Raw genomic sequence first — 25,771 nt, forward strand, 5'->3', positions numbered from 1 at the left:
TAGGGCTCTGTACCAATAGGTCATTCTGTAAAACTTAAAGAAGAATATGAAATCATCAAGATTGTTACACTAGAGAGGTTACAATATAATGTTCATGGGTGGTTAATTTGTGTTGATTTGATAATGGTTAACTTCCCTTTTGGGTCTGCAAGGAGGGTACACAAAACACCCTTGTTTTCTGTGCTACTGGGACAGTAGAGCTACAGCAGAGCATTGGGTGGAAACTGAATGGCCTCAGCAACAGAGTTTGGCATCTGGCAATAAGAATGTCATCCATGGTCCTCTAGTGGATAGGAAGAACATTGTCTTTCCTCACTTGCACATAAAAGTTGGATTGATCAAGCAGTTTGTCAAAGCTCTCAATCACAGTGGAGAATGCTTTAACTATATATGTTCAACATTTCCTGGTCTTAGTGAAGAGAAGAAAAAGGCTGGAATATTTGATGGACCTCAAATAAGAACACTTATGAGAGACCCAAATTTTATCACATCAATGAATGAGACAGAAGAAAGAGCTTGGAATGCATTTTGGAATGTGGTGTAGAATTTTCTAGGGAATAAGAAAGCAGACAACTATGAAGAGATTGTGGAAGAGCTACTAATGAGTCTGCAAAATCTTGGATGTAGAATGAGTATCGAGATTCACTATTTACACAGCCATTTGGACTTTTTTCCAGAGAACCTTGGGGATGTGAGGGAGAAACAAGGGGAGCGTTTTCATCAGGACAATAAAACAATGGAAGAACGGTATCAAGGCCGGTGGGACTCACATATGATGGCTGACTATTGCTGGAGCTTGATGAGAGACAACCCAGAAGCTGTACATCACAGATCAGCCAAGAAAAGAAAGTTCAAATAACTGCCATTTGCCATTCGTGTGCCATATATATTTGTGTTTGTATATTTTGTAGTTTAATTCTGTAAGTATATTTGATTTGCTGTACATAGACTTTGTAATCTTTGTTATTCCTTGATTAAAAATATACAAAATGTAGTACCGAAAATCATGTGTTTTTATCATAAAACATTCGATAGGAGTAATTTTCATCAAAAATTGAAAATCTCTCGAAATCCTGATGTGATAGCCAAAAACGGAGTTCATATTCGTAATCAGCAGCCAGAATTGACTTAAAATGTTTTAAAACCTCTTGCCAGAAAAATTGTGTTGACCTAATCTAAAACCATCTCTTTTGACCAGTTGGATCATTCTGAGATTACTTTATACAATTTACAAACAGACGTTCAAATACATAAAAGCATAACTTATTACGGTGGTGTTGCAACCCTGCAATTTGTATTTCTCGGTTGCTTCATTGGGGGTCAAGTCTCTTGACAACTGGAGACTGACACTAACAATGCATCTTCATAAAAAGTCACCTGATCTCCAGCAGACCATAACTAGTCTTCTAGCACCAGGCCTCCTTAGTTTAGTTTAGTGTCATTCGGAGGCAGACATGCATCTGAGTCATAGACCTGCCTGAGCCTTGGTTAGGTGCTAACCTTCTCTCTTTTTGTGTTTTAGATCCCGGATTGTTAGGATGGGTAACAAAGCCAGTTGATGCCACTCTGTTAGCCTCACGAAGTGATAGAGCATACAGCCTGTTCTTGTGAGCCTGTATCCTCTCATATTGGTAAGGCAGGACTGTGTACATGTACCTTGAAGCAGTTGGCCATCAGGTACCTGGTGCAGTTTGTCATTTTCCTGTTGACTACTTCCTGCCTGCATAACATAGCGTGACGTGATTGCATGGAGTAGAAGATAGAGTCCAGACTTACTGACGCCTAGCCTCAGAGTCAAGCTTCTTCAGAACAGTTAGGTATGTCCATTGGTGCATCCCTGTGGTCATTTTTCAGCGTTGCAGCATTGTTGTTTGGGGCATCCTAGCATCTGGGTCCTGGCCAAGTACTTGTGGTCCCCTCTTGCTATTCTCTTTTCTACCTAAGGTGGTTTCAGCTTTCATCTTAATGATGACATTATCTTGCCTTTCTACTGAGAGAGAGAGAGGTTTGCGCAAGCTCGATGTTGTCAGTCATATATGGCGCTACTGGTCATCCATCACTCCAGAGTTCCTATTCCTTGTTCGTCATTTTGGAAGGCCCAAACAGAGGCCAGGCCGCCTCTAAGGCAACCATTGCTCGCTGGATTCAACTGACCAGTGTTGAAACAAAGTGGAAAGGCCAGATCTTCCCCATTTAGGGTTAGGGTGCACTCTATACAGGCTGTAGGGGCAATGTCGGACAGGGATGGCAAGGGCCCACCTTGTAACATTAACTCCAGTGTCCCCACTGTTCAGCTATATGCTAATATCACACTGCCCTTTTTCACAAGCTTACCTCTGTTCTTCGATAATAGTAAACTAGGTAGTTTGTTCAATGAATAATGAGCTGTGTCTTATTCCTGCAGAAGGGCCCACCGAGGGATTCACATGTTTCCCTGTGGGCCAATCTGACCCTGGCTGTGGGGACCTCCTGGCCCATCCGTCACCAGGCATCTGTCCTGCAACTTTGTCAGGAGTCTACTTGTTCATCGGTTGAACCCTTTTTACACAGTCCACACCTTTGCTTCGGCAGACACAAGTCTTAGCAGGAAGGTGAAGTGGCCTAAGAAGGAGACAATCTTTTTGTGGTAACAGAATGATTTCTTTTTGTTATACCCACCTCAGGAGCAGCTTTAGGACAACCCATGGTTTTTTGTCCCCCAATGAAGCGACTGAGAATTAAGATTTTTGCTACTCACCATAAAATCTCTTTCTTGTAGTTTTCATTGGGGTACACAGTACCATTCCTTGGTTGCTTTTCCTACTGCATTCTGACTACCTTAGGAGGCTTGGTGCTAGCAGTCTGCTATTGAGATGCTGACTTTTTTTTTTTTTTTATTAGGCTGTATTGTTAACCCCCTGGTGGCATCAGAATTAGCCATGGCTGCGAGAACCAAAAATCATCATATTTTCACAATGTGTCCGTGTTAACCCTGACTACTCTGGTTTCCTCCAAAGCTCCTAAACCTACTGGTTAACCCATTCATACTGTGGCTATTTTCCATTTTTTCCTCCCCTTCTTCCAAGAGCCGTAACTTGTTTATTTCTCAGTCAATATAGCTGTATGAGGGCTTGTTTTTGTGGACAAGTTGTACTTTTAAATTACATCATTCATTTTATGATCTGATGCATTGAAAAGCAGGAAAAAATTCAAAAATGCGTTGAAATTGCAAAAAGAAGTGCAATTTCCCCAATTTATTTACCATGCTCACTATTCGGTACAACCGACCTGGAAATATGATTCTCTAGCTCAGTACGAGTAAGCAGATACCCAACAAGAATATTTTTTAAAAGTGGTGAAGTTTTTTTAGGGAAATTTGTAAAGAAGAGAAAATTTCCTGTGTCGCCATTTTCTGAGACTCAAAAGTTTTCATTTTTCAGCATATGGGGCTACGTGAGGGCTTATGTTTTGTGCCCTGAGCTAACGTTTTTACTGATACTAATTTGGGGTAGATACGATGTTTGATCGCTTCTTATTGCATTTTAATGCAATGTTGTTGAGGCGGACAAAAAACTAATTCTGGCGTTTTGATTTTTTTCTCATTATGCCAATTACTGATAGGATTAATTTATTTTATATTTTAATACATCGAACTTATAGGAACGATACTAAATATGTGTATTTTTTTTATAGTTTTATTTTTAATGTAGACAAAAGGGTGGGATTTGAACTTGAGTTTTTCTCACATTTTTAAAAACATTTTTTTCCTCTATTTAATAGCCTCCCTTAGAAGACTTGAGGCTACGATCATCTGATCGCTTGTGCTATACATTTCAGTGCATCAGCACTGTTATGTATAGAGAAAATCACGATTTCCTATGATTGCCAGCTAAACACCTCCGACTGTCATGACAACCTATCGGCGCCCAGCAATCATGTCATACGTGCACCAATGAATGCATGGTATGATGTGCCCCCTTTCAGCGTGTGCTAAATGCCACAGTCAGAGATTAACAGCGGGATTTAACAGGCTGATTAACCCCTTCACAAAATATGACGTATATATACACGTCATATGTTGGGTCTCCTCTTCTGATGCGCGCTCCGGGGCTGATCGTGCATCTTTTATAGCATGACGTCTGATTTCATTAACCCGTGGCTGTTAACATGTTAAATGCTGCTGTTAATCTTTGACAGCGGCATTCAGCATGAACACATCGGAAGCTTGCAATGGGTTGGTACGACAACCGGGGGTCTGCAGGAGATCCTTGTGGTTGTCATTGCCAATCTGCAATGAACGCCTCCCCGTCACCGGATTTTTATTTGAAATAATACTTTTCTCCTTCAAACTTTGCTTTCGTCAGGAATGCTCCCTTTGCAGCAATTACAGCATTGTAGACCTTTGGCATTCTAGCAGTTAATTTGCTGAGGTAATCTGGAGAAATTTCACCCCATGCTTCCAGAAGCCACTCCCACAAGTTGGTTTGGCTTGATGGGCACTTTTTGCGTACCATACGGTCAAGCTGCTCCCCACAACAGCTCAATGGGGTTGAGATCTGGTGACTGTGCTGGCCACTCCATTACAGATAGAATACCAGCTGTCTGCTTCTTCCCTAAATAGTTCTTGCATAATTTGGAGGTGTGCTTTGGGTCATTGTCCTGTTGTAGGATGAAATTGGCTCCAATCATGCGCTGTCCACAGGGTACGGCATGGCGTTGCAAAATGGAGTGATAGCCTTTCATCTTGCACAAATTTCCCACTTTACCAGCACCAAGCAACCCCAGACCATCACATTACCTCCACCATGCTTGACAGATGGTGTCAGGCACTCTTCCAGCATCTTTTCCGTTGTTCTGCGTCTCACAAATGTTCTTCTGTGTGATCCAAACACCTCAAACTTGAATTCGTCTGTCCATAACACTTTTTTCCAATCTTCCTTCATCCAATGTCTGTGTTCTTTTGCACATATTAATCTTTTCCTTTTATTAGCCAGTCTCAGATATGGCTATTTCTTTGCCACTCTGCCCTGAAGGCCAGCACCCTGGAGTCACCTCTTCACCGTAGATGTTGACACTGGCATTTTGTGTGTAATATTTAATGAAGCTGCCAGTTGAGGACCTGTGAGGCGTTGATTTCTCAAACTACAGACTTTAATGTACTTGTCTTGTTGCTCAGTTGTGCAGCAGGGCCTCCAACTTCTCTTTCTACTCTGGTTAGAGCCTATTTGTGCTCTCCTCTGAAGGGAGTAGTACACACAGTTGTAGGAAATCTTCAGTTTCTTGGTAATTTCTCGCATGGAATAGCCTTCATTTTTAAGAACAAGAATAGACTGTCGTGTTTCACATGAAAGTTCTTTTTTTCTGGCCATTTTAAGAGTTTAATGGAACCAACAAATGTAATGCTCCAGATTGTCAATTAGTTCAAAGGAAGGTCAGGTTTATAGCTTCTCTAATCAGCCAAACTGTTTTCAGCTGTGCTAACATACTAGCACAAGGGTTTTCAAAGGGTATTCTAACCATCCATTCGTCTTCTTAGACGGCAAACACAAAGTACCATAAGAACACTGGAGTGATGGTTGTTGGAAATGGGCCTCTATAAACCTATGAAGATATTGCAATACAATCCAGACGTCTGCAGCTAGAATAGTCATTTAACACATTAACAATGCATAGAGTGTATTTCTGAATCATTTAATGTTAGCTTCATTGGAGAAAACTGCTTTTCTTTCAGAAATAAGGAAATTTCTAAGTGACCCTAAACTTTTGAACGGTAGTGTATGTGTAGCACAAGTGATCAAAAGATCGCAGCTTCAAGTCTCCTAAGGAGACTATTGAAGCAAGTAAAAAGCGTAAATAAAATGTTTTTAAACTATAAAAAGTTCAAATCACCCGTTTTTGAACCATTCAAAATAAAACATGGATTTTTGTGAGTACTCACCGTAAAATCCTTTTCTCCGAGACACTCATTGGGGGACACAGGTACTGTGGGTGTATGCTACTGCCGTCTGGAGGCTGACACCAAGTATACAAAAAAAAAAAAAAGTTAGCTCCTCCTCCGCATACACCCTCGCCCCGATTGCGGGCGGAAACCAGTTTAATGCAATAGCAGTAGGAGAACACAAAACAATCTAGCCTTAAAGCAGAAGACCATATGTCTGAAAAAGGACCACCCTAATTTTTTTAAAAAAGGAATCATACTCATTAAATAAACAAGAGCAAACTGGCTAATAGGGTGGGTGCTGTGTCCCCCAATGAGCGTCTTGGAGAAAAGGATTTTACGGTGAGTACTCACAAAAATCCATGTTTCTCCTTCGTCTCATTGGGGTACTGTGGGACGTCCCAAAGCAGTCCCTGGGTGGGAGATTGACTCACCGATCCAAGCCTCATGCACCTCCTGCTAAAGGTGCGCCACTGCTGCTTGGAGAATTCTTCTACCCAGGCTGGCATCTGACAAAGCCTGAGTATGCACATTGTAATGTTTAGAAAAAGTGTGCAGGCTGGACCAGGTTGCTGCTTTGCATACCTGCTCTGCCGAAGCCTGGTGCCGAAGCGCCCAAGAGGCACCCACTGCCCGAGTAGAGTGCGCTCTGATCCCTGCAGGAATTGGTGCGCCTCTAATCCGGTAAGCCTCTTTAATAGTTAGGCGGATCCATCTGGCTATGGTCGACTTTGAAGCTGCGAGTCCCTTCCTGCGCCCTTTGGGGATAACAAACAGCGAGTCTGTCTGGCGAAAGGGTGCCGTCCGCGACATATCTTCTGAGCGCTCTCACTAGGTCCAATGTGTGGAGTGCCCTTTCTAACTGATTTACTGGCGCTGGACAAAATGAAGGCAGGACAATGTCCTCATTAATATGAAACGAGGACACAACCTTCGGCAGAAAGGGGGGAGCTGGTCTAAGAACTGCCTTATCCTTGTAGAAGGTAAGAAACGGTGCTCTACAAGATAGGGCTGCCAACTCCGAGACCCGCCTAATAGAAGTTATGGCTACCAAGAATGCGACCTTCCTGGAAAGGTATGACAACAAAATTTCTCGTAACGGCTCAAAAGGAGCTTCCTGCAGGACACTCAGGACCAGGTTAAGAGGTCCCAGGAGTCCAGGGGTGCTCTATAGGGGGGTACCAAGTGTGAGACCCCTTGAATGAATGTCTTGACCTGCATGTTGGTAGCGATTCTTCGCTGGAAAAGGACGAACAGGGCCGATATCTGTCTCTTAAGGGAGCTCGGGGCTAACCCTGAGTCTAGGCCTGACTGAAGAAAAGCCAGGATGTTGCAAATCGAAAAAGACAGTGGAGCAACCTCGTGCTCTCGACACCAACCAAAGAAAACCTTCCAAGTGTGATGGTAAATTCTCGCTGAGGTAGGCTTCCGGGCGCTAACCATTGTAGCAACCACTTCACGCCCGAACCCCGCTTGGGTCAGGATCCAAGATTCAATGGCCACGCCGTCATACACAGGGCCCCTGAGTTCGGGTGGAAGATCGGCCCCTGAGACAGTAAGTCTGGCCGTTCTGGCAGCCGCCAAGGAACGTCCGCGAGAAGCTGCACTAGATCCGCGTACCATGCCTGACGGGGCCAGCAGAATTGCTGGAACCCTCTGTTTTGATCTTCCTGATGACCCTCGGAAGTAGTGGCAGCGGGGGAAACAGGTACGGGAGGCGAAACTGGTTCCATGGTAGAACCAACGCATCCACTGCGATCACTCGCGGGTCTTGTGACCGAGCGACAAACACGGCCACTTTGGCGTTTACCCTGGAGGCCATCAGATCCACGTCCGGTGTCCCCCACCGTTGGCAAATCTGCTGGAAGACCTCTGGGTGCAGGGACAATTCCCCGGACATGACACCCTGCCGGCTTAGGAAGTCCGCTGCCCAATTTTCCACACCTGGTATGTGGACTGCCGAAATCACCGAGTGTTTCCCCTCGGCCCAGCGTAGTACATGCTCTATCTCGCGCATGGTTGCCCTGCTGCGCGTGCCCCGATGATTCACGTACGCCACCGACGTGGCGTTGTCCGACTGTACCCGGACAGGATGTCCTGCTAGAAAGCAGGGCTGTGGAGTCGGAGTCGTGGAGTCGGAGTTAGTTTTGGTTGGAGTCGGTAGAAATGTACCGACTCCAGCTTTAAAAAAAATGTATTAATATTTCATAATTGAACTTTCATATGAATTTTATAAATGTTACTCAAATATATATGTTCTATCAAACTATGAACAACAGTGATAAGCAGTTTTGCTGGAGATAGAGACATTTCTTACTTCTTGTGTGTCACTGTTCTCCACTGCCCTTATCTAATCTTATACTTGGTTAACCTCATGCTGCCCCAACCCCCCTACTTACAATGTATGAAACTGAAAGTGAAAATGTGTTGCAAATTCTTAGTAGTAAAGCTCCTCCTCTAGACTAGATCATATTAGGTGTGCGTCTTCCAAGCATCTCACAGCTGCCTGCTACTCAGAAGAGGAAGACTGTAAGAAGTATTATCCTTTCAACAAACTTTGCATCAATTAACTGTGAGTACATGAGGAATAATAACAGTATTACTGACCACTATATCAGTTGTACGACCTGGCAATAATTTTGTACAATTGTTTTTAGGAAAAACAATTGTCATTTGGATTGTGAATGCAGAATTAAAAACCTGAGAATGTCAAAGAAGCATCACATTAAATCAGCTGTATTTGAACATTTCACCATCACTCAAGATAGAAAACATTATGTCTGTCAGTGTATGACAAATGATCCAGACGAAAACAAATGCTGTGAAGCCAAGATGAGTGCATATTCAGGCAAAGATAAAAATGCTCCTACCAGAGCTTCTAATCTAAAGAGACATTTACAGCGCTTTCATCCAGAAGTACTGAAAGCAGTGGATGTGAGAGACTGCATCCAAACCAATGAACCAGTGCCCAGCTCTTCCAGCCAAACAAAGGAGCAGAGAACTTTGCAGCCATCAGTTGCAAGATATTTTGTCAGTGACAAAGTTACTGTGACAATGACAGTAGATACATTTAAAAAACAGATCATAGAGCTTGTTGTAAAGGATAGTGTGCCTATTTCATTATTTTCACGACCAGCTTTTATGTGTCTGAATGGGGAAATGGCCCGCAAGCTTGGTGTTTCTCTGGAGAGAGAGAGTATTAGAAAATTAGTAATCGAAGAAGCTTTTAAACAAAAGGAAGAACTTAAAAAAACTCTCAAGGGACGCTTTCTGTTTCTTAAAATGGATGCCTGCACACGTCACAGAGTGAACTATTTTGCAATCAATGTCCGATTTGTTTGTGACAAAAATGAAATAGTTACCAAGACATTGGCAGTAAAAGACACCAAAGCTCATCACACCAGTGAGTTTCTCCAGGTCTTGGTGGAAAAGGTTCTGCAAGACTATGAACTTAAAAAAGAGCAAGTTCTTTCTGTCGTAACTGACAATGCTTCAAATATGATAAGTACTATTAAGCTAATGAATGAGAGTAATGATGGTGACCAGCAGCTAGAAGAACATTCTGGGTCCACAGACACAGAAATGTTTGAAATAGAGGAACACAGTATTGTAACTGAGGAGCAAACTGAAGTTGCTTCAGATGAACAGCAACATGATAGTTTAGATGATCTTGTTGAAACTGTGTCAATATGTTCTTTCATTCATCACATGCGCTGTGTTGTGCATACGCTACAGCTGGCTATAAGAGACAGTCTGCAAGAAGGACATGCTGCTGCACTGATTGGCAAGGTGAGAAAATTGGCTACTGTTGCCAGAACCCCTAAAGTTGACTCAATTTTGAAGAGACGTGCTGGAAAAGGGGCAATTATTGATCAAGCCACACGATGGGGCAGTACTTACTTAATGATTCAGCGTTTGGTTGAACTGAAAACCTTTCTTGTAGACATGGCTAACCCTCAACTGACGCTAAATGAAAGTCAGTGGAATCAGGTGACTGAGCTGGAAAAATTGCTAGAGCACCCATTTACAGTGACTAAAAAATTACAAGCAGAGGACTTAACTCCAGGTATTTTCTTAAAGGAGTGGAAGAACCTGATGTTTCGCCTGTCCCAAAGAAGAGGTTTAATTGCAAGTGGCATTGCTACATCAATGAAACGGAGAGAGGAGCTACTATTAAAAAATAACATTCTTTTGGCAGCTGTTTATGTAGACCCAATGCATCGGATTCTTCTAGATGATCAACAGCTAAGTAAAGGAAAAGAAGCTCTGTTTGAAATAGCAGTAAGGATGAAAGGGTTGCAGAACAGTCAGGAGGAACAAGAAGAATTTGGTCGTCCTGCCACATCTTCACCCTCATCATCAACTGATGAAGAATTTAATTTCGAAAAATATTTGGATCACAAGGACCGTGCAAAGCGTTCCCGCATAGAAGAGTCATCCCCATCAAGGAACACAGCCAGTACATTTCAGCAGAATTTTTCATGTGCACTAAAAGAAATTGAGAAATTTGACCGTTCATCAAAAATAACAGTGCAACAAGCGATTCCTCTGTATCCTGACATTGTCAGAGATGTTGCCCGAGTGGATACTGCTTTGCCACCAACACAAGTTAGTGTAGAGAGGTTGTTCTCTGCTCTCAAAATAATTAGATCAGATTTGAGGGCATCCATGAAGGAGGATCTGACAGAGGCAATACTTTTTCTGAGGACAAATTTATAGATTTCTTCTTATTAACTGCATAAAAGTGTTTATTGCATATTTACTTACAGTTTAGAAAAGTTTATAAAAGTTATTTGCTATATTCTAATAAATGTAGTTTTTGCTCTAAGTGGTCTGATTACTTATATGATGGTGAGAAACTGAATAAGCACGATGTTTAATATTTTACAACAGTAAATTTGTTGTTATGAATTGGCCATTTATGAAGGAGTCGGAGCCGGAGTCGGAGCCTGATAAAATCCAGGAGTCGGAGTCGCAACTGTGGCTTACCGACTCCACAGCCCTGGTAGAAAGTGCTGGAAATGTTGCAGTGCCAACCGTACTGCTCGTATCACCAACAAGTTGATCGGGAGGCGTGCCTCCTGTTGCGACCATCGCCCCTGAGAGTCGTGTGATGGTGGAAAACTGCTCCCCAACCGAGGAGACTCGCATCAGTTGTGATTACCAACCATTGATCTGGGGGGAAAAGGCTTCCCCTGAAGAAGAGAGGAGTCGCGCGTCCACCACTGCAGTGACCGCTTGACTTGAACGGACAACCTGCACTGATGATCGAGCGTGAATGAACTCTTGTCCCAGGATGCCAAAAGAGCATGCTGCAGGGGACGAAGATGAAATTGGGCAAACGGAATTGCCTCCATTGCCGCCACCATCTTCCCTAGGACCCTCATCCCGAACCGAATGGTGTGATGGCCTGGCTGTTGAAGTTTCTGAACTCCCTGCCGGAGCGCTAGAGCCTTGTCCTGAGGGAGAACTACCAACCCTCGGGAGGTGTCGAAAAACATCGCTAGGAACGAAATCCTCTGAGCTGGAACAAGGGATGACTTCTTCCTGTTGACCAACCATCCTAGGCGGGACAGGGTATCCAGAGTGATGCTGACATTTTCCTCGCATGCCCGAAAGGACGGACCTTTCACCAAAAGGACGCCTAAGTACGGCAAGACCACTATGCCCCGAGAGTGTAGAATGGCCATGACGACCGTCATTACCTTCGTGAATACTCTGGGAGCGGTGGCTAACCCGAAGGGCAGAGCTACAAAATTGGAAATGCCGACCCCCGATTGAGAACCGTAGGAACCTCTGATGCGGAGGAAAAATAGAGACATGTAGGTAAGCATCCTGGACGTCGATCAAGGCCAAGTATTCTCCCTGCTCCATGGTCGATAGAGCGGAGGTATTCCATTCGAAAGTGTCTGATTCTGATGAACCTGTTCAGGAGCTTCAGGTCCAGCATCGGCCTTACTGTCCCGTCCTTCTTGGGGACCGCGAACAGGTTGGAATAAAAACTCTGAGTTCTCTCGCACTCTGGTACAGGGACAATGACCCCGCTGCGCTGAAGTACCTCGATGGCCCCTAGTAATGCCTCTGCCCGGGATTCCACTTTGGGAAGCCGGGAAAGAAAGGGAAAAAAAAAAAAAAAAAAAAAATCGCCTTGGAGGATGACTGACAAATTCTATTTTGTACCCGGACGACACTAATTCTACCACCCATGCGTCGCGTGCTAACGCGACCCATACGTGGCAGAACCGGAGTAGACGACCGCCCACTCTGCCGTCTTCGGGTAACAGATGCCCCGAGTCATTTAGCTGAGGGCTTCTGGGACCTGTCTCCCCTTGACCTGGGCAGGCGGCCTCGCATCCTGCCCAGCGGGTTGGCTCTATACGTGACCTGACGATCCTTGTCTTGGTTGTAGCGCGCTGGGGGCGGAGGAACTGGCCGCTGCCATCCACCCGGGGCTGCGGCTGACGAAATGGCAGTTTAACTTTCTGCTGTGGGAGAAAACAGCTTTTTCCCCCTGTAGCATCTGATATGAGCTTGGCTAATTTCTCCCCAAATAGGCGGCTACCCTGATAAGGCAGGGAAGTCAAGGATTTTTTGGAAATCGAATCAGCCCGTCGTCTCTGCCCCTATCAGGGGCCTGACGGGTCTTGATCGCCTTTGTAAGCAAAGCCATGGACCGCGAGAGTGATAACGCCCATTCGGGGGCTCCAGACCCCTGGACTCTGTTGCAGGGGAGGGCTCCTGGGTGCGTTCGGAGTTACAGGCTTCACATAACTTAACAGTCTACGCTCGTGGGAACATAACCCCACAGGAAACGCATGCGTCTTTCCTTTTCCGGACATATTGCTGCTTGGGCCCAATCTATGAGATTCTGAGGGGAAAGGAGGAGGAGGGTAACCTTTTATTGCTTGTAGCGTGGCATCCAGGGACGGGGGGGGGGTCGCACTTTCCCTGCTCCTGCGTCCCTCCGCGCTCCTGCCCTGCCTCTGCTGCGCTCCTTCACCTCTGGGTAGGCGGCGACGATGCTCTCCTGGTCGCGGCCTACCCCTTACTGACACCGGGGCCTCAATTTATCCAGCGCCCGCCCTAGCCACAGGCCCGCCGGCCCCCCCTGAAGCGCTCTCCTTCACCACCGCTGGGGAATCTTCCCAACGCGGCCCTCTACGTGCAGGTATAGGGAGGGAGGAGGGAGGAGAGGAGGAGAAGAGGAGGAGGGGGGAGGAGGGAGAGGAATGGAGACTGCTGGATCACAGTCCTAGCCCAAAAACCTGCCACCTCTGGCCGCACCGACCTGGAGCCTCTCGCTACCCAGGGGCCCTCCCCAGCCATCCATACCTGCCATCAGCAGAGGCCATGAGGTAATCCATTTTTGGATGGTGCAGGCACCCTAGCTCCGTCCGCCTTGCAGGGGCGAGTAGAGGGACCGTCCGCCGCCATGCAGCACTGCCGTTGCGCGTTGGTGGAGCATTGGGGGCCGCACAGACTAGTCTTGTGCCTCTGTGCAAGCCCATGGTTTCAATACCTATGGGTGGACAGGGCTAAGTCTGGCATAATGTCCCACGGTGCAGGAAAGGATACGTGGAGGGACACTCGCCCGTTGATGGTTTGGGGAAATTGGATCCTTTCAATAGGATGTGCTGCCCCTGTCTTATCTTCATAAAATAAAAAAGAAAAATAGATGTCTGGGGAAAAGTCCCAGAGATGTCCCTCGGTGCGGGAAAGGATACGCGGAGACGATACTCAACGCGTGCTCGTCCGTTGATGGTTTGGGGAGATCGGACCCTTTCAATAGGGTCCGTCGCCCCTGTCTTATCTTCATGGGAAAAAGGGAAAAAAAAAAAAAAAAAAAAAAGAAGTCTGGAGAAACCCAGACATGTGAGCCTCCAAAGACACTAAGCATAAAACTGGTTTCCGCCCGCAATCGGGGCAAGGGTGTATGCGACGGAGGAGGAGCTAACTTTTTTTTGTATACTTAGCGTCAGCCTCCAGACGGCAGTAGCATACACCCACAGTACCTGTGTCCCCCAATGAGATGAAGGAGAAAATCAAAAATGCACAAAAGTACAACTTGTCCAGCAAAAAAAACAAGCCCTCACACGGCCATAGTGACTAAAAAATAAAAAAGTTATTGATCTCGAATGAAGAGAAGCAAAAAATGGCAAAAAAACCCCAAACAAATGGCTCGGGGGCGAGTTGTCATGTGCCGGGAAAGTTAAGACGTCGGCATGCGACATACCAGTACGTCATATGTGGGTAAGGGGCAATCATTCGTGATGTGCGAGCATCCTCAGATAACATGTTATCTGAGCATGTGCATGTGCTAATAGAGTGTCTTCGGCGTGCTTGAATATGTTCTAGTCCCGACGCCTGCAGGTCTCGTGGCTGATCGACAGCCGCAACACATGCATGGACTGCCTAACCAACAGGCAATCCTTACATGTGTTGCGGCTGTCGAACAGGAGCGAGACATGCAGTCGCGGGGACTTGGTCATATTTTTCGAGCACGCTGAAGACACTATTAGCACACGATCATGCTCGGATAACACCTTATCCAAAGCACTAGTTGTCATCTTTTGAAACTGGCCATAATGCGAGTCTGAGATAGAGAAGTGAGACTGAAAGCAGGGACTGAGGCCAGTGGTAACATGTTTTGAACAGCTGCAAAATATCTTGGCGCTTTATAAAGAGACATAAAATAAATATGTAAAAGCAGTTACAATCATTTAGCTACAAGTATGTAAGCAAACAAAATGTCCAATGATTTAGGACGCACCTTTGGCAGATCCAGAAAGAGATGTTGAGATGATTTCACTACTGGAGACCGTTTACAAACTTTACACTGAGGTTTCTGTATAAAAAAAAGCAAAAACTACATTAAACTACACAATTAGGAAGAATCTATTAAAAAACAAACATTTGAAACATTTTTTAATTGGCCATTGCAGTTTTTACAACAATTTTTTAGCTATAGAGGGGCCGTCCCTAAGGGAAATCGATCAACAGGTTTTTGCTATGTAATCTGAAAGTAGCACAAGGCAGGGACATAGACAATTAATGTGTTACTGACTAGGCTGTGTGTTGTGGTTTCAATACAATGTGTTTTATCAGTCACTGCTTCCACAGTTCTTGCAGTCTGTCATGGCGCAGTAGCTTTACAACCCTACTCCCCGGATCACTTCCACTTGTACAATGTAATGTGATGGTACCTTTAATTCTACAGCGTTTATGAGCTTGCCACATTTGTCACATTGGTCCCCTCTGGCTTCCTCGTAGTTGCAGAATGGACAGGTTCCTTCTACAAAGCGGTCTGCTAGGAATCTTTGACAGTTCTCACAGCGGAGCTGCTCCACTGTGTCTCTCAGCAGGAAGTCTCTTTGCAGCAGTCGGTTGAAGATGTCCTGAGCAATTCTACGACAGATGACATGGCGGCAACATCAGAATATCCCAAAACTCTGGGGCACCTTCTCCTGAATCTGGAGTGTTTCTAGATGGTACAGTAATAAGGCCTGGCACTGTACACCATAAAGGCGGCTAATTTTCCACCCAGCATGGTTACACTTATATATCACTTATAAATATCAGCAGATTATTAAAATACGCAGCTCATGTCAAGAAAAAATATGCAAAGATTCACCGTCAATCACAAGTCAAGAAGTGTAAGGAGCCTGATCTAGGACAGGATGAACACTGCTCAGTCTGATGCTCAGATGGTAAGGACACTATATTCACCATTAGACATCATTCTACAGATGATAAAAGTATATTCCCATTTTTGGTATTTATGGCAAAGCACACGATATACCAAGAACCCCTGACAGATAGGGATCCTGACCGCAGCCAAACTTATGGGTAGTTCTCTATATCCTCCGCTCTGAGCAGTTCTGGGGAAACCTCCAGGTTAGGCTACGCTCCCATGATGAGCTTTTGGTGAGTTTTTTTACAGTCTTTTTTCTAACTAAATATTTTACTTAATGGGTGCAGAAATTGTTGCAGATTTTCTGCACTTCAGAAACTCACGAAAAGCTCACGGTGGGAACGTAGCCTTACTCCTCACTCAGACGTCCGCATTTGCCCTACGTGTTGCGATTGTCACGGTTAGATCATGTGCCCATTGCGGTCTATGGGCAGGTTCACATATGCGTCTTTTGGTTTGCTTTTTAAGGACTGATTGTCAGCACAAAAATTAGATGATTTGCTGATCAATCAAACCTATCCATTCAAGTGAATGGATCTGCGTAAAAAAAATGACTGACACTTAAATGACATCCAAGTGCTGTCCATTATTTTATTTAATGTAGGCGAAGGTTGGAAAATGTAATTTTTTTGGGATGCAAAAAAAATAAAAAAATGGATGCCACACTGATGGAAAAAACGTACACGTGGACCAAAAATGAATGAAAATTATGATTTGTTTCTATCAGCAAACACCTGGAATCTATTTTTTGTCAACTATCCTTTACTCTTGTTTTTGAAAATATGTAAATAATCGATACTAATTTATTATGGACTTTGATGATCCCTATGAAGTCATCTCCTTTTAATGGAAGCTTCAGGTAGACAGAGTTTTAGGATTTACCTTAATGATGGGATTTAGAGCTCTGTATGAGCAAAACAGAGCTCGGACCCCTACATGAGAGTAGGACTATAACCATTAAAATGAAAGGTTCATTTTCTACCCCAAATCACAGGTATTAACTGCCTCTCCATTCTGTACCAGAGAAAACAGGATTTTTGGGTTGCTTACCGTAAAATCTGTTTCTCGGAGCCTTCATTGGGGGACACAGAGACCTTGGGTGTATGCTGCTGCCACTAGGAGGCTGACACTATGCACAAAAAAAGATAGCTCCTCCTCCGCAGTGTACACCCCACCGACCGGCAGAGAATTCCTCAGTTAGTGAGAAAGCAGTAGGAGAAGTAACAGAATAGGTTGACAACATAAACAACTCAACTGTAACCATTCAACCAAAGTAAGAACAGGAGCTGTAAAACATGGGAGGGTGCTGTGTCCCCCAATGAAGGCTCCGAGAAACAGATTTTACGGTAAGCAACCCAAAAATCCTGTTTTCTCGTTCGCCTTATTGGGGGACACAGAGACCTTGGGACGTCCCAAAGCAGTCCCTGGGGTGGGAAACAAACTTCCATCAGGCCAGCGGACTCACCACCGCGGCCTGCAGAATCCGTCTACCTAGGCTGGCGTCCGCCGAAGCGTAGGTGTGGACTCTGTAGAATTTCACAAACGTGTGAACCGATGACCATGTTGCAGCTTTGCAAAGCTGCAGTGCGGAAGCTCTGTGGCGCACCGCCCAGGAGGCACCCACTGCTCGAGTAGAGTGGGCCCTGATACCCGGAGGGGCTCCGCGACGCTTAACACGGTAGGCTTCCAGGATAGCCGATCTGATCCAGCGAGCAATGGTGGCTTTTGACGCCGGGTGACCTTTCCGCGCTCCATCAGGGATAATGAAAAGAGACTCTGTCTTTCGCAAGGAAGTCGTCCTAGACAGATAGACTCTTACCGCCCTAACCAGGTCCAGCTTGTTCAAGGACCGCTCTCGGGGATGAGTTGGATTCGGACAAAAGGACGGGAGCACGATATCCTCGTTGAGGTGAAACGAGGACACCACCTTCGGAAGGAACGAGGGCGGAGGCCGCAGAACTACCTTATCCTGGTGGAGAACCAGAAAGGGAGAGCGGCACGAAAGAGCTGCCAATTCCGACACGCGCCGGACGGAGGTGATGGCCACCAGAAAGGCTACCTTCCAAGAAAGGAGAGAAAGGGAAATATCCCTGAGCGGTTCAAAGGGCGGACCTTGCAGAACCTCAAGAACCAGATTAAGATCCCATGGATCCACGGGCGCCCGGTACGGCGGGACCGTGTGAGCCACGCCCTGAAGAAAGGTCTTAACCTGAGGACGGGAAGCCAACGTTTTCTGAAACAGAATGGACAGTGCCGAAACTTGACCCTTCAGGGAACTGAGGGCAAGCCCCGCATCCAATCCTGCCTGAAGAAACGCTAGGACTGAAGGGAGCGAAAAGGACATGGGCGCGACGTCATTGGTCTCACATCAAGTGAAATAGGCCTTCCAAGTACGGTAGTAAATCTTGGAAGATGATGGCTTTCTGGCTCGGATCATGGTCTGAATTACGTGGTCGGAAAATCCTGCTCGTTTCAGAACCTCGGTCTCAACAGCCACGCCGTTAAATTGAGCGGCCGAGAATTGGGGTGGCAAATCGGACCCTGAGACAGCAGATCTGTTCTGTCTGGAAGCTTCCAGGGGGCGTCCGCGAGAAGGTTGACAATGTCCGCGAACCAAGACCTTCTGGGCCAATTCGGGGCGATGAGAATGACCGGAAGTCCTTCTGACTTGATCTTCAACAGCTTGGGAAGAAGAGGCAGAGGAGGGAACAGGTAGGGAAGTTCGAACTGGGACCAAGGAACGGCCAGGGCGTCGGTGCCCACTGCCAGAGGGTCCCGAGACCTGGACACGAATTGTGGGACTTTCCTGTTGAGGCGAGACGCTATGAGGTCTACATCCGGGGTTCCCCACCGAAGGCAGAGCAGATGAAACACTTCCGGATGTAGGGACCATTCTCCCGCCGCGAGACCCTCGCGGCTGAGAAAATCGGCAGCCCAGTTGTCTACGCCGGGAATGTGAACCGCGGAAATTGTCGGGACGGAAATCTCCGCCCAACGAAGAATCTTGGACACCTCCGCCAGGGCTGAAACACTCCGTGTTCCCCCTTGGCGGTTGACATATGCCACCGCTGTGGCGTTGTCTGTCTGAATCCGTACCGGCAGTCCCTTGAGGAGCCTTTCCCAGTGGACCAGAGCAAGATGGATCGCTCGAATCTCCAGAACGTTGATCGGTAGCGCTGATTCCCGATCCGACCATCGACCCTGAACAGTGTGGTTGCGGAACACAGCACCCCAACCGAGGAGACTGGCATCTGTGGTTACTATCTGCCAGTGAATGGGAAGGAAGGATTGACCCGATAGAATGAGAAGTGACGACAACCACCAGTTGAGAGACCGCTTGATCCGGTAAGAAAGATGGACAGGGCTATCCAGGGACCGAGGCGACCTGTTCCACTTCGACAAAATGGCCTGCTGGAGAGGCCTGGCGTGAAATTGGGCAAAGGGAACTGCCTCTATCGCCGCGACCATCTTTCCCAGGACCCTCATGGCTGTACGGAGGGATGGGAATCGCGAGGTCTGCAGCGATCGTACTTCCTGCTGCAGAGAGAGAATCTTTTCTTGTGGAAGAAAAACCCTTGACCGACGAGTGTCGAACAGAAGACCTAGAAAGACCAGGCGTTGGGTAGGAACCAGACAGGACTTTTTCCTGTTGACGATCCACCCGAAATTGGAAAGAGTGTCCAGGACGATTGACAAACTTTGGTGAGCCTATTGGAATGAGGGAGCCTTGATCAGAATATCGTCTAGGTGCGGGAAAAGAACGAGGCCTCTGACTCTCAACAAAGCCATCAACGCAGCCATGATCTTCGTGAAGACTCTGGGAGCGGTGGCAAGACCGAAGGGCAGTGCGACAAACTGGTAGTGGTGGTCGAATCGCAAAGCGCAGGAACTTCTGATGTCCGGAGAAAATTGGAACATGTAAATAGGCATCTTGGATGTCTATTGAGCACATGAATTCCTGCTCCTCCATGGAGGCGATGACCGAGCGAAGCGACTCCATGCGGAAGTGGCGAAGGCGGACCCTCTTGTTGAGCAGCTCGAGATCCAAGATGGGTTGAACTGCGCCGTCTTTTTTCGGCACTACAAACAGGTTCGAGTAGAACCCCGTGAAGCGCTCCGATTCGGGAACGGGCACAATCACCCCGGAACTGAGGAGAGCGGCGATAGCTGTAGAGAACCCCGGGATCAAGGCTGGATCCTTTGGAGGCCGGGATTCGAAGAAACGATCCCGTGGGAGAGAGACGAACTCTATCTTGTATCCTGAGGATACGACCTCCCTGACCCAGGCGTCCTCCACGACGGCCAGCCAAACGTCCCTGAAGGAAAGAAGTCGACCTCCCAATTGGAAAGGCCCTTCGCGTGCCCGATGATAGTCATGCTGAAGTAGACCGTCCAGATCTAGATCTGGACGGTCTGCCCTGGGAGGAGTGGGGTTGCCAGGAAGGAGTGGGTCTGAAGGAAACTTTCCTTCTCTCCTGGCGAGCCTGCGGTCTCTGTTGGCTGGAGGAGTTGTCCGCCGTATTGAAACGGCGGAAAGTCCGAAAGGGTCGAAACTGACGCCTTAGTGGGGGTCTGCGAGGCTTGGACTGAGGGAGGAGTGAACTCGTGCCTCCGGTGGCGTCCTTAATAATCTGGTCCAATTGGGACCCAAAGAGGCGCACCCCCTGAAAAGGCAGGTTAGTGAGGGACTTTTTAGAAGACAAGTCCGCTTGCCATGCCTTTAGCCAAAGTGTACGTCGAATTGCAATAACGTTGCTTGACGCCTGAACTGCACAGGATGCAGCATCCAAGGAAGCGGAGAGAAGATAGTCCCCAGCATGGGAGATCTGATTAGAAAGGGGGGAGGGAAGGGGGGGGATGCCCAGCAACATTGAGCTGCCTATAGCCTTGTGGCGACTGCGAGCGACCGCAGCGCCTACCCCTGTAACCATTGAAGAGGTGACCGTCGGGAATGGGCAGCCAGGTAAATAAATATGAAGCCGGGGCCTAATACTCACCCATCCACGATCCGTTACCTGTCTGAAGAAGTCTTGCGTCTCATCCAACCGACAGGCTCTGGTAGGTGAGTGGGAGGGAGACTGGCGACAAGGACCCCTGGAGTCGCTGGCACGTCTTGGTGTCGGCGTCCGTCTGGCTGGTCCTGCCGCAGAGAACTGCAAGGATACGGGGTGGCAGTACACGCCGTACTTGCAGACTCCATGTGGGAGTACAGATGTGACTTTTCACTCTGTATCCCTCCGTAGAACCTGAAAAGGAACGACGCACGACGAGGTAGATATGGGTCTAATAAAAGACCCGTGTCCACCTCCTACTGACACTAAGCTAAACTGAGGAATTCTCTGCCGGTCGGTGGGGTGTACACTGCGGAGGAGGAGCTATTTTTTTTTTTTGTGCATAGTGTCAGCCTCCTAGTGGCAGCAGCATACACCCAAGGTCTCTGTGTCCCCCAATAAGGCGAACGAGAAATATGTAATTCCATAAATATTCATAATGGCCTTCCAGGAATAATAGATATTAACCTTTAGTCATCCTTCACCACTATGTTAAACAATACTACGGGGGCGGTCCGGTACTTAAAATGTCCTTTCTAAATATCTATCTTTACACCCTTTTCACTTTTGCTGTTAGCTTTACTATAAAATATCATATCCTTTCCTTCTCTGTCCATTCCTAAATGTTTTTTTTTTACTGCATCCATGTGACATTTCATTTGAGCGGCGTCTAACACGGGAGGCTGGGGCTGCACTCACGTCCCTACAGTGTTTATCACTCCCTTCAGCTCCGGGAACAGGACGTCATCAGGCGCAGCGGCGCCGTTACTAGCTACAGGTGCATTGCGGCTCTCTGAATGTGAGGATCCATGATGATAGACCTATGGGAGAAGCGAGTGCAGCGCCGGCATTCGGCCTCTCTCTCCGCTGTCTCAGCATCTAACTGTAAAACGAGAAGTCATTTCTTCTTTCACCGCCCTTGCCCCCTCACCAGAACACTATTACCCATAAAGTATCATGTTAAAATGTTTACTATAGCATATGTGGAAGCTAGAAAAAACAGAGTTTAAGGGTAAAGGGAATAAGTGAGGGATTCTGCCATTTTTATGGCAGGAATTAAAGTTGGAAACTGTATAACAATTTATCTATTATTATTTATTACTTACGTCGTTTGTTGTGCAGTAGTAGTTCTTCCAAAATAATCAAAGGAAATATCAAACCACTTGTATATCGCGGTGTGAACAGCATTGTACTTGTCGCAGATCTGCTGTGGGGTTAGCCCTTCCTCCATCGCTTTGGTTTCTGTGGCTGTCCCATATTCATCTGTCCCACAGACATAGAGAGTGTTCCAATTCCGTAGCCTGCAGTACCTAAAAGAATGGAACCGGAAGAGAACCATACATGAACATAGAGGAAATAGCAAAGATAACGACCTAATTAGTAACATGAAAAAATTTACTAATCAAAGAGGACCTGTCACCACTAGAAAAGTGTCCAGTTTTTGTTGCTATTTTTATTAGTGCAGACCTCTGGAGTATTCTGTTACTTTTGTCTTTTTTATTATTCACAGAACGCTTCCAGAGATGTGGGCCTTTTTATTTAGTGTTAATTTTATTACCTTTTCCAAGGGGGGTGTGGCTAACAAGATTAACTGGGGGGGGGGGGGGGGGTGTCTGTAGGCTGCTCTGCATTATTACTCTGTAATAAACGCCCCCTTGGTAAAAACCATACAATCTAGAGCTAAATAGAAAAAAATGATATCTCTGGGACCGTAAAGCGAATTTATAAAACACAAAACTGAATGTTCAGGGGAATAGCAAAACAAAATAAAAGCAAAAAGTGACCAGTTTTTTTCTCTTATGTTATTTCTGCTGCTCCCCTGAAAGTTCAGGGTTTTTTTTATTCGGATTATGGTTCAAGAAATATGAACTTTTTATTAAGTGTGACCAATATGATGCAATGGGGGTGTTGCTCACAGGGTAAGTAGGGAAAGCAGCATAAAGACACACAAGAATAAAAACGGAGCAAAAACTGGACACTTTTGTCCTAGTGACACTTCCTCTTTAATATGGTATTCCTTCAATTTAAAGCTATCCCACCTCTATAGGACAGACGATAACTTACGGCAGTCAGGTCCCGAACAATCACGAAAACATCTTGAGAAAGCCGAGTACAGTGCTCTGATATTTCTTACAATGCCGCTGACAATGAATGGAGCAAACAAACCTCCTCTACATTCAAGAAGGGGCCGTGCAGAGCTCGATTCTGGGAATCCAAAGCCCTGTTCATGGGATTATTGTGGGTCCCAACACTACGGCTCCTTTTTATTAGTAATGAATCCCTAAACTATAGAGATCAGCTTTCAAAGTCTGAGAATACTTCTTTAAGCCACCAAACAAAAAGGATATATAAATACGTCATGACTTGCAAATAGCACCAGTGAGGATGGAAAAATTGCTGACTGTGGGATGGCACAATATTGCATTTTGCAATAGGAAGTGATAGAATAGACCGTTATAACGTCAGAGTATAGATAAAACACAGGTGGTGAAAATAGAAGACCTCCAATTAAACATAAGTGAATACCAAAAGTTAATTAAAACAACCAGCCATCAGTGCATCCGGCTGCGTTCACACGTTGAGTCTGCAGTGCAGTATTTTGGGCCACAATCGCAATTTTTTATCGTGATTTTCAAAAAATTGTGGCAAAAACTTTGAAGGTTTTCCGGTGATCGTGGAAAAGAAACCATACCGTGGATGCCATGTGTGTGAGCCATAAGCTAAAGTCACCATCTTTACATCAAACGAGGAAAATCCTGAAAGAAGTCTCACGAGATGACAATCACATGGCAGTTCTTTAGGTCATAAGACACAGAACGTGGCTTACATTAATGGATGTCGTGCGACGTGTATTGCAATTGAATGTATGCGCAAACATGCTGCGTTTCTTTCCACTTAGCGTTTCTGCAGCGGAAAAAAACGCACCATTAGCACAACATGTGCGGACGCCATTATGATTACATTGGATGCTTTTCTTAAGTGTTTCCGCAGCAGAAACGCTTGTCTAAAAGCGCTGCGGAAACGCTTAAAAAACGCAACGTGGGCACACAGCCTCAATGTAGTAACTTAGGTCACCCCTATGTATTAGGCTGTGTGCCCACGTTGCGTTTTCTAAGCGCTTTTAGACAAGCGTTTCTGCTGCATACATAAAACTGTATTGCAAAAACGCATGCGAAAACGCTTAACAACAGCATCAAAAACGCTTACAAAAGCGCGTCATAAAACGCATGCGTTTTCCCGGGAAGAGGGTGTGCGTTTCCGCTCAGGAATATTCTGCATGAAAAATGCTACGTGGGCACATAGCCTCAATCTTTATTCCGCACTTGCCAGATCTTGTGTAACATCTACTTATCTGTGTTAGTTATGCTGTTAAAGTTCAAAATTTAAAGGTATTCTCCGGATAATAATAATAATAATAAATTTTATTTTTATAGCGCCGACATATTTCGCAGCACTTTACATTTCAGAGGGGATTTGTACAGACAATAGACATTACAGCATAACAATAATCACATACAGTAGATTATAACAAATAACAAGAGGAGTGAGGGCCCTGCTCGCAAGCTTACAGTCTATGAGGAAAGAGGGAGACACGAAAGGTGGGTGGTAACAGTTGCTCTGATTGTATGGACCAGCCATAATGTTAAGTGTGTAACAGTACAGACACAGAGGGCTAATGGATGTATAAAGGATGTGGGAACATGATGCGGGGAACCTGGTTATGGTAAAACTTTTGGCTCAAACCGGATAAAACAAGTTATTCTCTATCCCCAGGCAGAAGATAATTTGTTAATATGTGGGGGTCCGGATAGTGGTATCCACACGAATTGGCAGAACGGTGAACTTTTTATTCCTCTCATGCACTGGTGCAGCAGTGCGCATGCTCGACCTGCGAGGCATTCATTCATTCCTTATCACTGCGTTTGGCTTTTTCAATCAGCCCTATTGGGAAGTCAACCCGCCAAGCCATTTTGTAATGAGGATTAAAGTTCCCACCTTATATAATAATTCCGAGATCTGCCGATTGGTGCAGGTCCCAGCAGCCAGGCCCACGCCGATCAGCAAGTTATCACCTATTCAGCAGATAGGTGATAACTTGTTTTAACCGGACTACCCCTTTAATATAATATTTGAAAGAGAAGGTGTCACTAATGAGTAGCTGCTCACAGGATGTTCTGCCACTGAGTCGCCTAAAAATTAGCCTAATATCCAGCAGAAAGAAGCATTGCACAGTTCCCAAGAAATCAACGGCCCTCGATGTAATATACAGGCGTGCCGAGACATCCAGAATGACAGATGCTCTTTGTACATGGATCTCTAATACGGAATGATCCTAGATGGGCGTCATCACTGCGACTGAGAACTCCCTTACAGACATTATGAAAGAAGTAGGTTTTGTAAAGTGAATGACCTATTTATGTCAGTGACTGCACTTCTGGGCAATCAGATGTGGAGATCTGAGCATCATCAACAATATAACCACCAGGACATATGGACAATCTCACCTGGCAAAGACGTCAGCACTGAGGACGGAGCCAATGATGTTTCCCAAGTGAGGAACGTTGTTGACGTAGGGCAGGGCGCTGGTGATCAATACGTTCTTCTCTCCGTCTCTAGGAAGTCTATGATGATAAAGAGCACCTCATGTATGTGTCTTAGAGGACAGCTAAAGACAAGTCTTACAACCTGTGCATCGTTCAATGCCAGTGTATAATCTGATAACACGTCGCTATCTCTTCTCAAAAAGCAAAAAACACATTTAGGACCCGATCAAAGCAATTACGCCAGAATTCTGGCATAAGCCTCTGTTAAACGTTGCTAGATTTTTGCACAATTTAGAGTTGCGCAAAAACTCTGACTTATGGCATGCTGGGGCGGACAGGGTGGTGACGCCAAAGCTCATCTAGTTCATGACGAGCTGTGGAGTTCCGTACTCCCAAAAACCTTACTCCAGTCAAATTTGTGGCAAGAGGCACTGAGGTGAAAGCCGCTTATGAGACGCCTCTTAATGAATCAGGAGTATCTGACTCCAGCTCGTCCCCTCATCAAGTCCATCCTGAACAACACCGGTCTTGATGAATTTGCGCCATTGTCTCTTTTTACACTGGTAAC

The 25,771-nt window shown here is 45.9% G+C and overlaps 1 protein-coding gene across 3 annotated transcripts in view; it reads right to left on the reverse strand.

Moving 5' to 3' along the window:
• MARS1 (methionyl-tRNA synthetase 1) overlaps positions 1–25,771 on the reverse strand; it is a 66,261-nt gene that overhangs the window by 22,101 nt on the left and 18,389 nt on the right. For all 3 annotated transcript variants that reach the window (XM_073576822.1, XM_073576823.1, XM_073576820.1), the window contains exons 8-11: positions 25,165–25,281; positions 21,766–21,969; positions 15,121–15,322; positions 14,688–14,762 (exon numbers count right to left, since the gene is read on the reverse strand). In XM_073576822.1, coding sequence (XP_073432923.1) covers positions 14,688–14,762; positions 15,121–15,322; positions 21,766–21,969; positions 25,165–25,281 — 598 coding nt within the window. The remainder of the gene's footprint in view (positions 1–14,687; positions 14,763–15,120; positions 15,323–21,765; positions 21,970–25,164; positions 25,282–25,771) is intronic.

Source organism: Dendrobates tinctorius, unplaced genomic scaffold, assembly GCF_039654945.1.
Source record: "Dendrobates tinctorius isolate UK_male_01 unplaced genomic scaffold, ASM3965494v1 ptg000051l, whole genome shotgun sequence".
NCBI lineage: Eukaryota > Metazoa > Chordata > Amphibia > Anura > Dendrobatidae > Dendrobates > Dendrobates tinctorius.